General features: G+C 40.8%; 1 protein-coding gene across 3 annotated transcripts in view; it reads left to right on the plus strand.

The window, feature by feature from the left end:
• The window catches only part of stk38 (serine/threonine kinase 38), a 23670-nt gene that overhangs the window by 2922 nt on the left and 6481 nt on the right, over nt 1–14267 (plus strand). For 2 of the 3 annotated variants that reach the window (XM_015394602.1, XM_015394601.1), the window contains exons 2-8: nt 818–955; nt 3783–3834; nt 4442–4564; nt 7509–7592; nt 7683–7806; nt 9826–9980; nt 12852–12963. In XM_015394602.1, coding sequence (XP_015250088.1) covers nt 825–955; nt 3783–3834; nt 4442–4564; nt 7509–7592; nt 7683–7806; nt 9826–9980; nt 12852–12963 — 781 coding nt within the window. In that variant the 5' untranslated portion in view covers nt 818–824. The remainder of the gene's footprint in view (nt 1–817; nt 956–3782; nt 3835–4441; nt 4565–7508; nt 7593–7682; nt 7807–9825; nt 9981–12851; nt 12964–14267) is intronic. The other variant, XM_015394603.1, reaches the window with a different exon arrangement.

Genomic DNA, 14267 nt, shown 5'->3' on the forward strand with positions numbered 1-14267 from the left:
GAAAGTCATTTTCTCTGATCAATCCCCTTTTCGATTTTTTGGGACATCTGGAAAACAGCTTGTTGGGAGAAGATGAGGTTAGCGCTACCACCAGTCTGGTCTCATGCCAACTGTAAAGCATCCTGAAACCATTCATGTGTGGGGTTGCTTCTCAGCCAAGGGAGTCGGCTCTCTCACAGTCTGACCTAAAAACACAGCCATGAAAAAAGAATGGTACCAGAATGTCCTCTGAGATCAACTTCTCCCAACCGTCCAAGCGCAGTTTGGTGATGAACAATGCCTTTTCCAGCATGATGGAGCACCTTGCCACAAAGCAAAGGTGATATCTAACTGACTCAGGGAACAAAACATAGAGATTTTGGGTCCATGGCCTGGAAACTCCCCTGATCTTAATCCCACTGAAAACTTGTGTTCAATCAACAAGAGACGGGTGGATAAACGAAAACCTAGGAATTCTGACAAAATGCAAGCATTGATTGTGCAAGAATGGACTGCTATCAGTCAGGATTTGGTCCAGAAGTTGATTGAGAGCAGCCAGGGAGAATTGCAGAGATCCTGAAGAAGAGGAGTCAGCACTGCAAATATTAACTTGCTGCATGAACTCATTCTGTCAATAAAAGCTTTTGTTACTCATAATATGATTGCAATTGTGTTTCTGTATGTGATGACAACATCTGACATGAAAACCAGAGGGCAGGAGATCGGGTGAAAATATAATATTTGTGTCATTGTCAATACTTTTGGCCATGACTGTAGATATCCTGTTTCTGTTTGGTTCCACGTTGTTTTGGTCACTCAAACGATCATATCTTCCCAGGCAAAGTATGGCGATGACCGGGCCGAGCTCGTGTGCCTCTATGAGTAACCACACCAAGGAACGGGTCACCATGGCTAAAGTGACCTTGGAGAACTTCTACAGTAATCTGATCGCTCAGCATGAGGAGCGAGAGATGAGGTAAGAATCAGGCCTTTTAGCTCCGCAAACGTAGCATGTATGAGCAGTCGAGCATTTCTTGTTTAGTTTGACAGTTTTTCTTTTTTTAATGAAGTTGAAAGAAGGAACATGTTTCATCAGGATGTGGGCTATGTCATGATGAAGTTAGGGCAGGGCTGTTTCCTGTTGTGACAGGTTACATCAGTGCACTTTTCTCAATCCTGTTTGGTTTTCGTCTTTAAGAGCTGCAAGGAATTTTTTTCTTAATTAACAAAGCTTAGATCATTGGGGAAATTACACTTTTTAACATTTGGTGTTTTCTTCCTGTGAGCTGACAGTTTTACCTACTGAGATGTTTTGATGTTAAAATAGTTTAAGTTAATGTTGGTGTTTTTAAAGTTGTAGCAGTGCTTTTTCCTGTCCTAAATGTAAGCAAGCCTTTTCCAGGTTGTAAGATCATATGGCAGAGAAGCTCTAATGGATCACTAAAACAGCTTTTAAAACTTGTTGATCATTTAATCTATTATTTGATTATTAAAATGCTGTTTTATTTTAGCTTTTTGGCAGTTTTTCTTTAATAATTGACAGAGAGCAGATCCTCACTCACCAATCTCATTCCCGACCTTGTAAGTTGAGGCTATTATTTAACCAAAGCTCAGTGGAAAAACTCAAACTCCAAACCTCTGTGGAAAAAACAAACAGACCTTTAAACAAACTGTAAAGCGTTGTGTTGGACGGCTGATGGTTTCAGGCTTGTTCTGCAGCCAAAAATCCTAGAATTGTGCATCCAAACCACCTATTTTACCTAAATTTTATTTTCTAATGCCCCACCTTTAGTTGCATTATATTATCCAAAGTATTTGCTCACCCATCCAAGCACCTAGGCATGCAGATTGTTTGTCCAAACATTAGGATCTCAGTGAATTCCAGTGAGATAGAAGTCCACCTGTGCAGTAAAACCAGCTGTGTAATGTCCTCCCCTCTAAATATTTGTGGTTGGGATATGTAACTTGGCCATGAAGAGGTAAGCCAAATAAACAGAGCTCAGTAGATGCTGAGGCCCATGGTGCACAGAGATCTCCAACTTTCTGCAGAGTCGATTGCTATAGAACTTCCAACGTGGGCTTCAGATAAGCATGAACAGAGCTTCAGGGAATGGGTTTCCAAGCCACACAATGAAAGGAGCAAAGCACGGGATGCAGGGATGTAATGCTCTCCACCTCTGGGGTCTAGAACAGTAAAGGCGAGCCTCTAGAAATGAATCACGCTTCCCTATTTGGCAATCCAATAAATTAGTCTGGGTTTGCTGGTAACCAGGAGAAAAGTCTTCCTTTGATTGTGTTCGTTGTGGAGGGGCGGGGGGGGATATGTTGTGTTTTCAGGAGCTGGCCTGACACTTTTACTTCCAGTAAATGTTCAGCATGAAGTTTTTTAACAACTCGATGTTCCCAACTATGTGGTAACAGTTTTTAGAAGGCCTCTTCCAACATGGCTGCACAAAGCAAGGTCTGTAAAAACATGGATGAGGCATTGTGACGTGGGTGACCCTGACCTTTCTGCACAGTCCTGACTTCAACGGAGCATGACCTTTGGGATGATGACCAAGAGACTGGGCTTCTCAGACAACATCAGTGTTTACACATATATACTCAACAAATAGTGCAGGTGAAGTTCCTGCAGATGCGCTTATTAGCCGCTTCCTCAGGCTGCTGCTGTCTTACCGCATGGAGGGTAACTTCTTCCTGAGAAACGTTACTGTCCATTTGCTCACCATATATGAAGGATTTCCAATATGCTAACTTTAATTAATTTTAGAGCGCAGAGGTGTCTGTCTGAAGGGGAGAATTTAACCTCTTAACATCCACCTCATTTTGGGTAATCCTCGCATATTTCACATACCCAAATGGAAAAGCAAATAACTTAGAAACTGTAAGCCCAAATTACATGTGAAATACATTATTAGAAACCTAACACCCTCTAGTTTCCTAGTATATAAATTAAAATTGGGTGACTACAACACAGACCAACCTGCATCAGTTCAAACATGACTTAAAGTTGAGTTTTTTTATTCTCTGAAATGATAGGTCTTTTTTGAACAGCAGTAATAAAGATATTCTTGAGGTAAAAGCAGGTTTTATTGTATTATATTTGTTCTACATCATGTCAACCACAAATGCAGAAAATTTCAGAACTCTAGCCAAAGAGTTGCAGAGCTGTGGGGTATGAAAACTTTTGGTGTTAGCTTGGAGCTGCGCGCAATGGCTCCACCTGCTGGTAAAAATGTTACCGGTGGAATTTTATGCATTCTGAGTTATTACCCCCACTTATGGTTTTAAGAGTTTAAGGACCTTCAGCCATGTATGAACCTAATGGCTACATCAGCTAGAGGGGATGGAGGAGGGGTTATGATGATGATGCTGAGACATTTTATAACTTCTCTGAAATATCTTTATCTGTCTAAAAGTTGCACAGTGTTGCTTTAAAGGGGCAGGGCATTAATGATGAAACAAAGACATAAAAAATGCTCCTTATCAGGGATTGGTTCCTACAGAACATGATTACTGGGATCAGAAATGTTTTCCTGTTGCAGATGAACTCTTAACTTTCTATTTAGTTTCTGTAGTTTAGTTTGGCTTCAAAAAGGATGGGATTTTTTTAAATTAAGAATGTTTAAAGTTAATTGTGGGACCTAATGAGACCGGATGGATTTATCCACTGAAGCTTAAAACCCATAAACTGAAGACAACTTTCTTCTGGTTTTAATGCAACTTTGGACAGGCGAGGATTTCATTTTAGCCATGGCTCTTTTCACCAACACTGATTACAATTGAATGTATTTTCTCTGCAGACAGCAAAAGTTGGAGAAGGTGATGGATCAGGAGGGTCTGGCTGATGAAGAGGTGAGGTCCTACAACAAAGCTTAGCTCGATGCACAGTCAGTGATTCTTTGAGCTGATAGATCAGTGACTGAATCTTGAACAGATGGCAGTGGGGAACTTTAGGATTATAGTGTTGGTTTTGTTGTTTAGTTTGATTCCTGGGGTCCAGTTAAATTTAAAGGGGAACTTCTTTTTTTTTTTTTTTTACATTGGGCCCTTGATTTTATGTTATAAAATTATTTTCCATTTGAGTTTTGTGTCATTTGGAACTGTTACGAAGAGCGCTGCTTTGTTTTTAAAACATATAAATATGTTACATGTTATGGATGCCGGCGTACCATAAAGAATAAATGATGAACAGTTTAGTTTGTGCCTTCAAGTCGTTGCCCATAGGAAGACGTTACTTGGATATAACCTAACGGAATATCTTCAGAACGGCTCCAAATGACACAAAACTCATATGGGTGAGTAGAACATGATGTAATAATGTATAATCAAAGGCCCAATGTAAAAAAAAAAACGAAGTTCCCCTTTAAGCTGTTGTAAAAGTTCCACAGTGACCTTGAACTCAGCGTGCCAGTAACTGCATGAATGTAACCTTTCTAGAAATGCTTCTCTTGTTTTTCAGAAACGTATCCGGCGTTCTGAGCATGCACGGAAGGAAACAGAGTTTCTGCGTTTAAAACGCACTCGGCTGGGCCTGGAGGACTTTGAGTCCTTGAAGGTGATTGGCCGAGGAGCCTTTGGAGAGGTAAACACTACAGGGATGGGGTCCCTGACAGGGATTCAAAGACTAGCTAATATTTACTAGAAAGGTCCCACAATGAGCAAACCAGCATGTAATTACTGAGGCTGCGTTCACACTGCAGGCCTTAATGCTCAATTCCGATTTTTGTGTTGCCGTTCACATTTCCAGTTGTATGCGACTTGTATGTGATCTCCTGTGTGAACTGCATTCATATAGCTTAAGTGTCCCGCATGCGCAGTAGAGGACGCAATGACGTCACAAGTAAAGGCTGATTTCTACTCAGAAAACAGGTCGTCTGCGTGTGCGTCGTAGTGAATGCTAATGTGCTCCCGCGCCTGCCGCAGGCACTCTGCTGCACCTCTCCAAAAATGTAGGTGACTGCAGACTGTGCAGGAGGCAGACAGGAGGCCTCTGATTGGTAAAACATCCGCTCTACACTATGCGTATATTTCCTGTTTGGTACCTTACCTGCTTGCTTTGTTTCTATGACAGCCATTGTGGAAAACGACTCATGAAGTTGGACCAGCTAGAACAGCGAGGTGCGCGAGAACGCTGGGACCCTTTTTCCTCCTGGATCCCCGCTCTTTTTGGCCCTCATGCCCCTCTGTTGTCGCACAAATTTGCCCCCACTTCGTCACCACCTCGGCTGTATCAAGACCCAAGGCTAGGTGGTGATTGTCCATCTTGGGTTGTGGCGTGGAATAACATAGCATAGCGCAGACCGTGCTTCAATATTGGGCATAAATCAAAAATATCTGTGACACGCTCACTGCGACACACTGCTGCGGGAGGATAACATGCCCTTAAGCGTGCTCTGTGTTTATGGAAGTAAACATGGATGGTAGTGAGGGAGAGCATCAAGCGATCTTTCCCTACCTTTAAAACTCAATCTTTTCAAGATGAGATTAAACATAAATACTCTCCACATTATCTTATGCCATGGTTGTTGTTTTTCTTGCCGCTTCTGCGTAGCAAGACGCAGAATAGTGACCTATGTCGGCTACTAATGGCGTTCAGGTCGGACGAATGCGACCTGGCTGTTCAGACACACGTCGCATTTGAAAAGATCAGATGCGTTTCGGATTCAGGGCCAAGTGACCTGGGTTGCATTGGAAAAAATCGGATCTATGTTGTTCAGACTGTCATAAAAAGAACAGATACAGGGCGCATGTGGGGAAAAAATCAGATTTGGTTCAGTTGAGGCTGCTGTGTGAACGATGCCTGAGGCTGATGAGCAGAACTGAAGGGTTTCAGTTTGTCACATGCAGTTCATGTAAACCTGTTCAGGTTTCATGGTTCCCTCCTTGGATCCAAATCGCTGTTAAAATCCCTTCACTGCTGTAAATGTTGAGAACGTTTGTCGTCTGCACTGAATCCTGCTGAGCAGACATGTTTAAGATCAGTCGGGCTCGGCTGCAGCTGCTGTCTTTGCTTTGCATAGATTTTTGTTCTGAATCCTACATTAACGCTTTCAGTGAAATGTCAGCATTAGGGCTCAAATAATGATTAGTTTGCAATCGATTAAACTGTCGATGATTTTTTTTAATGATTAATCCGTTAATAATTGGATAGCCAGAAGTTCCAAAGATTAAAACAGGTGAAACTAATGCTACGTTCAGACCGCAGGCAGCAGAAGAAGAATGACAGCGATATTTGCTGTTATATGTGGCTAAAAAGTAGTTTTAATATGTTTTTAAATGAGAAAGTCCACCTGAAACATTGTCTGTGCAGTCAGTTCATCCAGATCCTGTATTAAAATATTATTTCACCGTTGGAGCTGCTCAGACCCCCGTATACCGACGATGCTCTGTCAATGGGAATCCCGTTTAACAGCAGCCTCCGGCCCAGTCGCCTGTTCGCCGCGGAAGGAGTTTTCCCTGGACGTAATCCAATCTGCAGGCACCAGAGTAATAAAAATCGAACATATTTTGCCTAAAGGCTTTGACATTTTAAGTTTATTTAGGCGTTAATAAACTGTTTCAGAGGAGTGATCATAGCGCTCTGCATCAGCAGTGCTGTCTGTCTCCCTGCCAGCTCCCAGATCAGATTCTCTGATTGGTTGATGCGGCGCTTCAAACAGCAAAAGTTAAATTTGTCCAACTCCAGCAGCTGCTGTTTTTGTAGCGCATCACGCGCCTCAGATGCTCAGATGCTCATGACGCGCTGCAGGACCTTTTGCTGCACCTTGATGCCGGTCAGCCATTAACTTTGCATGTAAACTGGCTGCTTCTGCTGCTTGCAGTCTGAAAGTGGCATAAAACTTTTTCATTTAAGGATTTCTAGATGGAGCGTATCCAGATGGAAAAGTTTTCTTTATCTTAAATGGAAATCTTTTTTTTTGTACAATTTTGGTATAATTACAGTTGCTCTGTCAGCTAAAGGCATATTTTATAGTCTCTACTCCAGTTTAACATTTAATCAATTACCAAATTAGTTGACAATTATTCAATAGTCAAATAACCACGATTAATCCGATGAATTGTTTCAGCACTAGTCGGTATTTTTCTAAAGGTGGATCCTGTGGTCTGAAAGGGCTACAGAGAATTCTTGATCAGTGTGCTTCAGAGGGGAGAATTTCACTTCAAAATAAGAACTAAATCTGTCCTGTTCAATTCAGATACCATGCACTGAATTCAATTACATCAGGTTTATTTATCTTAAACTATGCTTTTTACTTGAATAAAACGATGCTGCCAAGTCAGACTGCACGATATTAGCAGATATAAACATTGGGACACTTACTGCCAGATCAGATAAACTTTAAAAAATGTTTCAATCTGTCGCTAAATGTGACGACTGTCCACACAGTGGATTCATTGTCCTGTCAGGTTTTCATTTAAAAAGGTCACTATGATCTGATGCTCATCTGGCTTCCAGCTGTTTTACTACTTTTATAAATTCAACACTTTTTTTGTGTGTTTAAGGAGAATTGTTGCTCTGATTCCAGGTTCGCTTGGTTCAGAAAAAAGACACCGGACATGTCTATGCCATGAAAATACTCCGTAAAGCTGACATGTTGGAGAAAGAGCAGGTACACACACACACACACACACACACACACACTAACAGAGCTATGCTCCCTGCATGTGTGGGACACATGTGAAACTGTCCTGGTCTGCAGGTGGGTCATATCCGCGCTGAGCGTGACATCCTGGTGGAAGCAGACAGTCTGTGGGTGGTCAAAATGTTCTACAGCTTCCAGGATAAGATGAACCTCTACCTCATCATGGAGTTTCTCCCCGGAGGTAAAACTTTGTCGAAGTTCTTCATGTTTAATGTTGTTCCTAACAAAGTTCTCCCTAGAACCAATAAGAAGAAGTCATGACGAAGACGGTCATCAGTCACAAAACTAAACCAAGGCCTTTAATGTTTTAGTGGTTTCATTTTTTTTTTTATTTCCTAACTCGCTCTGTGTCGTTTTAACTTATCATTAAAGGCACACCATGTAACTTTTTGCCACTAGGGGCGCTAGACCTGTAACTGCCCTAAAATAATAAATATATATGACTGTATACTAGAGATGGAACGGTTTTTGAAAACCGTCCGAACTGTTCGGTTCGACTGTCTCTGTTCGGTTCGCGTGTCTTGCGTTTTTCCTTTAACAGGATCCCTTTCACGTTTTCTCTTTTTAGCCTCAGGAGGTTTTAACTTTTTTTCTTTCCTCATCCATGAGCAGTAGTAGAGCCGGCTGAAAAATAGTAGAGCAAAAGTGTTAGCTCCATGAATATATAGGAGTCTGCGGCCATAAAGCAATACGTTCTTCCAGGTTACGTGACCTGATCAACGACAGTGCGTCTTCTCCGAACTTACATAGTCGGTATTTTAAGACTGTTAAGCGCTGTATATTAGTATTCATTTGACATAACTCTTGTGTCAACTCCGTAGGTCACAAAGATCGCTGTGTGTTTAAATAAAGTTCACTGACACATTAGGCTTGTTTTTACATAGTTGGTTGGGATCATTTTTACCCAGAACCATTTTGCTAACCTTTTTTTGGCCGATCAGCGGTATTTCAAACAAAACGAGTATCACTTAAACATAACAGGAAGAGAATCTTTTTTCTTTTGCAATTTGAAACAGAAAAACCAATGAAGGACTCATAAACGACTTCTTTGACCTGTTCCTGCTGCATTTCTACTAAATATTAATCTATTCTATCAACTGGGAGAAAATCGGTTTATAAAATAAAAATCTTTTTTTAATAACAGCTACCTTTAATTATCTAAAACATTTTTAACTTAAAGCCTTATCTGGCCCCCAAGAACCAAATAAGGCATGTAAAGGTGTAAAGAGAGGCATATGTCATTTTCAAATGAACAAATTGATTTTTAAATTGCTAAATAAGCAGGAGTAAAGTTCTAATACCAGAGCAGTAAGCTTTTTATAGATGAAACAATGAAATCATAGGTTTCATTTTTACAGCTTCAACCGGTGCTTTTTAAAGACCTGAACAGATTGGAGCGACCTGATATAAAAATAACATGATTTAAAACATTATCTTTTTCACTTTGACCTCAACATTTAAAAGAAGACGCCTTCAAACAGAACCTGATTGGTTCTTTAATGCTCCATTTCCACTACCCAATGAAAATCAGTTAACCGTACCGAGCTTGGTTCCTTACGACGGTTTACACATCACGCTAACGTAGTTCCTTGCCTTCTAGTGATGATCTACTGTAGTACTGCTCTCTAGAGGTAAACAAGCAAATCAACATGGCGGCGCCCGAAACATTCAGGAAGTTAGGTTAAAATTGTGATATTTTGTTGTTTGTGGAGAGTCAGGCGAAGAAGGCAGCCTTTGGTGAATTTACTTGACAGTCGGCTTTTGGGAAGTAGATACGACGATAGTTGGGGCTTACAGAAACAGGAAATGATGACAGATGTTGAGGTTCATCACACTGCTAAGCAGAATCATCACTGGAAATCATGCGAAACGGCAGGAAAGCTAGTATTTTTATGAATGCCTGAAATTTTCTGATAGCGGGTGCTGACTGTAAGGAGATGACATGGTCTGCTCATGCGCTCTTTATTATCTGAGAACCAAACCTGAACTGAACCACGCTGAGCTCTACTGATGAACTAGTTCCAGTTTAGCACAGTTCGGTTGTGTCTGACAGCGGGCCGGTTCAGTTGTGCGTACCATTGACACTCAACAGTTACCTCGGTTACCATGCTGGGACCGATCTCGTAACTCTTTCAAAAGAGTAGCGTAAATGGGACTTAAGTGTTGATTAAAGCTGGTTCTGATGTCCCGTCTGCTGCAGGAGACATGATGACTCTACTGATGAAGATGGACACTCTGTCCGAAGAGGCCACTCAGTTCTACATCGCAGAGACGGTGCTGGCCATCGACTCCATCCACCAGCTGGGCTTCATCCACAGAGATATCAAACCTGACAACCTGCTGCTGGACGCCAGAGTGAGTCGGGCTAGAAAGGCCGCAGTTTGGTCCATATACAGCTTCTGTTCACCATAACTTTAGTGAAGATTGATAGTGTCTCAGATAAAATCTCCTGTTGGATAGTGTGTGGTTTGAATTAGGGCCGGGCAAGTTAACGCGTTAATTTCACGTTAATTCTTTAGACTATTAACGCCAACATTGCGCCTTAATGCGTGTTGCTTTTATTTTGTTAAAGTCTGTTGCTAACTGCTGCGTTATATTAGTTTGACTCTGGAACAGTAGGTAGCGATAATGCGCCAAGGACCTGGCTGTCAGGCCGCTGGCGTTTCAGACAGAAGAAGAAGGCAGAGCTGGCTGTTGCAAAACCCGAAAAGGAAAAAGCAAATCGCAGAAAAACCAAAGCAGACATGGAGAAGGGTAAAGCCGGGGTTTTTAAATGGACATTTTCAGTTAGAGTACCTCCAGGCTGCGGATATGATAGAAACAAAGTTATTTGTAACCAATGTCAAGCTGAATTTTCCTATCACCGGAGCAACTGGAGCTTAAACTGTCACAAAAATGCCAAACACACTGTAGACATCTCCAAAAAAATTTTATGAATCTGTGAGTGGAGTGAAGCCTCGGCAGACCACAGTTAATTCAATGTTTGGTAGAACTACTGACAAACAAAAGCAGGAGAAGCTCACCAAGGCTATAGCAAAGTGGATAGCTACACACTGTAGACTGCTTATTGTTGTGGAAAATGTTGGTCTGAAAAAACATTGAGAATCGCAAGAAATGACAGCAGTTATGAAATGCCATTAAGACGCACCATCAGTCGAAGAATAAATGAGGGGACTAAAAGAGCTGCAACTTAACAACATGCGCCTGCAGCTGCTGTCACAGCAGACTACTGGACATCGCTCGTTGGTAATAACTACCTCTGTGTTATTGCACATTATATAGATGAGAAGTGAGGAGTGCTGCATTCACATGCTTGTAATGAAAACAAAAGGGCGGCATTTCGCTGAAATATATGCAGGACATTTCATTGAGGTTACACTTGTGTGGTGTAGCAACTGGCTTAGTAAAGAGGAATAAAAGAAACTCCAGCAAAACATGCACTTTATGTTGTAGTCCCATGTAAAAGAAGGTTTTTTTGTGCTTCAAACTGGTATTGAACATAGTCTTGGCTGGTAAACCCCCCCCCCCCCCCGCGTTAAACAAACTGACCCTCTTGTCCTGATTGTGGCTCTGGATTTTGTTGGTAGAGAATGTCCTGTCAGTGGCAATAAGCTTCAGTTTATATCACTATTATTATGTATTTTAGTTATAATAAAAAAAAAAAAATTAAGTTTAAATTTACACAAAATGTTACTAAAAAGTGCTGATGTTAAAAGTTTGCACAATAAATGTTATTGCACTTTCATTCATATGGCAGAACATTGAAATAAAATTGCCCTTTATGCACATAAAATGCAATTAATCGCGATTAAACAGGCAAATTATACGATTAATTTTAACCTTTGCCCAGCCCTAGTTTTATGTGAATAGAGGTTGTCTATAATTCTGCATCATCAATTTCTCCATCTGGAGGAGATTCCCTGAACTTTTTCTACCTTAAACTGGTCGTCTTCTGCGAACGGCTGCTCTCTCAAGAAAACTTTCCATAATTTTGTGGAATATTGCAATCAATAGATCATTAATTTAGTTTTATTTTAAAGGTAGACACCAAATAGTCTGCAGCTGTTTGACTAAGAAGAAACTCGGTGGTTGTCTCTGTATCCAGCTGAGACCGTTTCACCTTATCGAATGTTTTAACCAGAATTGCACGAGAGTCTATCTACAGACCTGCACTGTGAGGTGTCCTGCACTATCAGAACCGAAAGTTTATTCGGAGCCTTTCAAAGTAAAAGCGTAATAAAATAAAAGCTAGTATATCAGAAATATTTTACATAAATGTTTGTTTCCTGGGCTTCAAAATAGAAATATTGTCATCTATTCATGTATTTAATGATTTCTATATAATCTCTTTCCAGTTGAACTGGATAAAGTTAAAAATCGCAAGAAAATGTCAAAACAAAATTAAAACGGTTGTTTTATAAAGACGTCTCTTATGTGTGTCTGCAAGTATATCATTTTTATTCTTTTTGTATTGTTTGTGTATTAATTTGCCAATGGAGGATGTCTGATTTAACTCTGTGTTCTTAAGGTGAATTACTGAATACCTAGATGCATGACCAAAATAGCCAATAGCTTGTTTATTTATTTATTTATTTTTTTTCCCATGACACTGAAGAAAACGCTAGACACAAACAACCTTTCAAATGTTTATTTTCTTGAAAGCGTTTCCCAGCATGACGTGCAACGTTTGACTTTTGGTTAAGTTCTAGCAGGAATCACATTAAAACATACGTCTGTAAGAGACAGATTATATTGGAATAAGTAAAAGAAACTCGCCCGAAAATTATGATAAAACACGGTTTTCTTGGTCTTTAAGTGGGGAAAAAGGCATATTTGTGAGCACTAGCCTCGCAAAAAAATATGTCTTCTTCTAATAAAATCTGGCAGCGTATACGTGCTCCAAGCTATTCCTGAAGGCTTCGATTCAAATGGAATAAATTTCCATTCCTGATGGTGCAGGAGGCCGCATTATGCAGGTTATCAATGAAGGGTTCTAACCCTGCAGGTCTGCAGGCAAGGCCCTCTGGAATTACAGGACAGGTATGGCTGGAAATATTTCAGGCATTCAGAGTCGGAATGAATGGTATGTAAATCATCAGCAAACACTTTATCTGCATGATGCTGACAGGGATTTTATGGAACCGTCATAAAGAGCAGCTGCTGAATTTGTTGTTTGATTTCAACCTTCCTTATGAATACATTTTTTTTTTTTTTTTTTTGTCTCAGGGTCACGTGAAGCTCTCTGACTTCGGCCTGTGCACAGGACTAAAGAAGGCCCACCGCACAGACTTCTACAAGAACTTGAACCACAGCCTGCCCAGTGACCTCAGTAAGCAAAGTCAGGCACCATTTTTCTTTTATTCAGCCGCCGACGCCGCCGTCTGCATGCATCTGCCGCTTGCTTCCATGCATGCTGCTTGCCTCTCATCAGTTCACAGCCAAAAGCTGCTAATCAGATTCAGGTTTGTTCAGCGGGAAAAATCTAAAATACGCCAGCTTCCAAGGACCAGGGAAGCCTGCGCCTGTTTGATGTTAGCCTCACCAGTGTTTCACACCCGTGGTCCTTAGGGACCCCGGCCTTGCATGTTTCAGCACACCTGATTCAAAGGAGGGCTCTGCAGGACAGGAGTCCCTGAGGAACAGGGTTGGGAACCACTGGCCTAACCCGTAGAACTCGTTAGCTTACTTGATACTGGGCAGCATTGCTCAAGCAGGATGGAGCTGATGGCCTGTTTAAAGCTGTGACATAAGCTTTACCTTCCTCTGCTTAATGCATGGCTGCTTCATTAGCATGTCTGTATAAATGAACATCAGGATTGTTTTTTGTCTGTCACCAATATTATATATTTCACCGATAGGTGGTTCCCCTAAAGGCCTGAACTCACCGGTTGCGTATGACTTTATAGTCGATAGGATTTATTTTTCCATGTCACAATGACTGCGTATAGAGAGGCCCCGACTAGGTAGGGTGGGCAGATTCTTTCCACTTCTGTCTCTGCTATACACAAACAATTTCCCACATCTGACTTGGACATATTACGAAAAGTAAAAAAAAAAAAAAAAGAATAAATAAAAAAATAAACATCGGCGGATTCTATAAAGCAAAGCCCCACTTAACAAGTCTGCGCAGCATCTAAAACCAGAACAGATAGAGAATGTTCGTATATTAAAAACATAATGAGATCCACGTCTAAAGAAAAGAAAAACGCAACAATAAACGCTGCGGGACAGTTTCTATTCTGACTGAGGCAGAGAGGTGACTCTCAGAGAGACGTCTGGGAACTTTATCCAAGTTTTTCTTTTTCTTCATAAAGAGGTGAAAGCAATTCGCCCCACTTCCCTGCTCTGTCTGCTCCTCATTTTTGTTTTTTTGTGAGACCCAAAGAGGATCACTACTATATCCGATTTCTGTCCTCCTGGACTATCATGGGTAAAGTTTTATTTTTTATGTTTCATTTATCGTTTTTGCATGAGTTTGTCCCGCTTACTGTATGTAAACGATGTGCGACTCCAAAACTAACTAAATGTGAAAGTCAAGTGACTTTTTTACTTGCCCAGTATAATGTTTGATAAATATAGTTCCTAATATAAATTTTTGTATATATATCAACATGTTTGTTTTTTAAATGTTTTTTGTACTTC

This window comes from Cyprinodon variegatus, unplaced genomic scaffold (genome assembly GCF_000732505.1).
Source record: "Cyprinodon variegatus isolate N-32 unplaced genomic scaffold, C_variegatus-1.0 Scaffold698, whole genome shotgun sequence".
Lineage (NCBI taxonomy): Eukaryota > Metazoa > Chordata > Actinopteri > Cyprinodontiformes > Cyprinodontidae > Cyprinodon > Cyprinodon variegatus.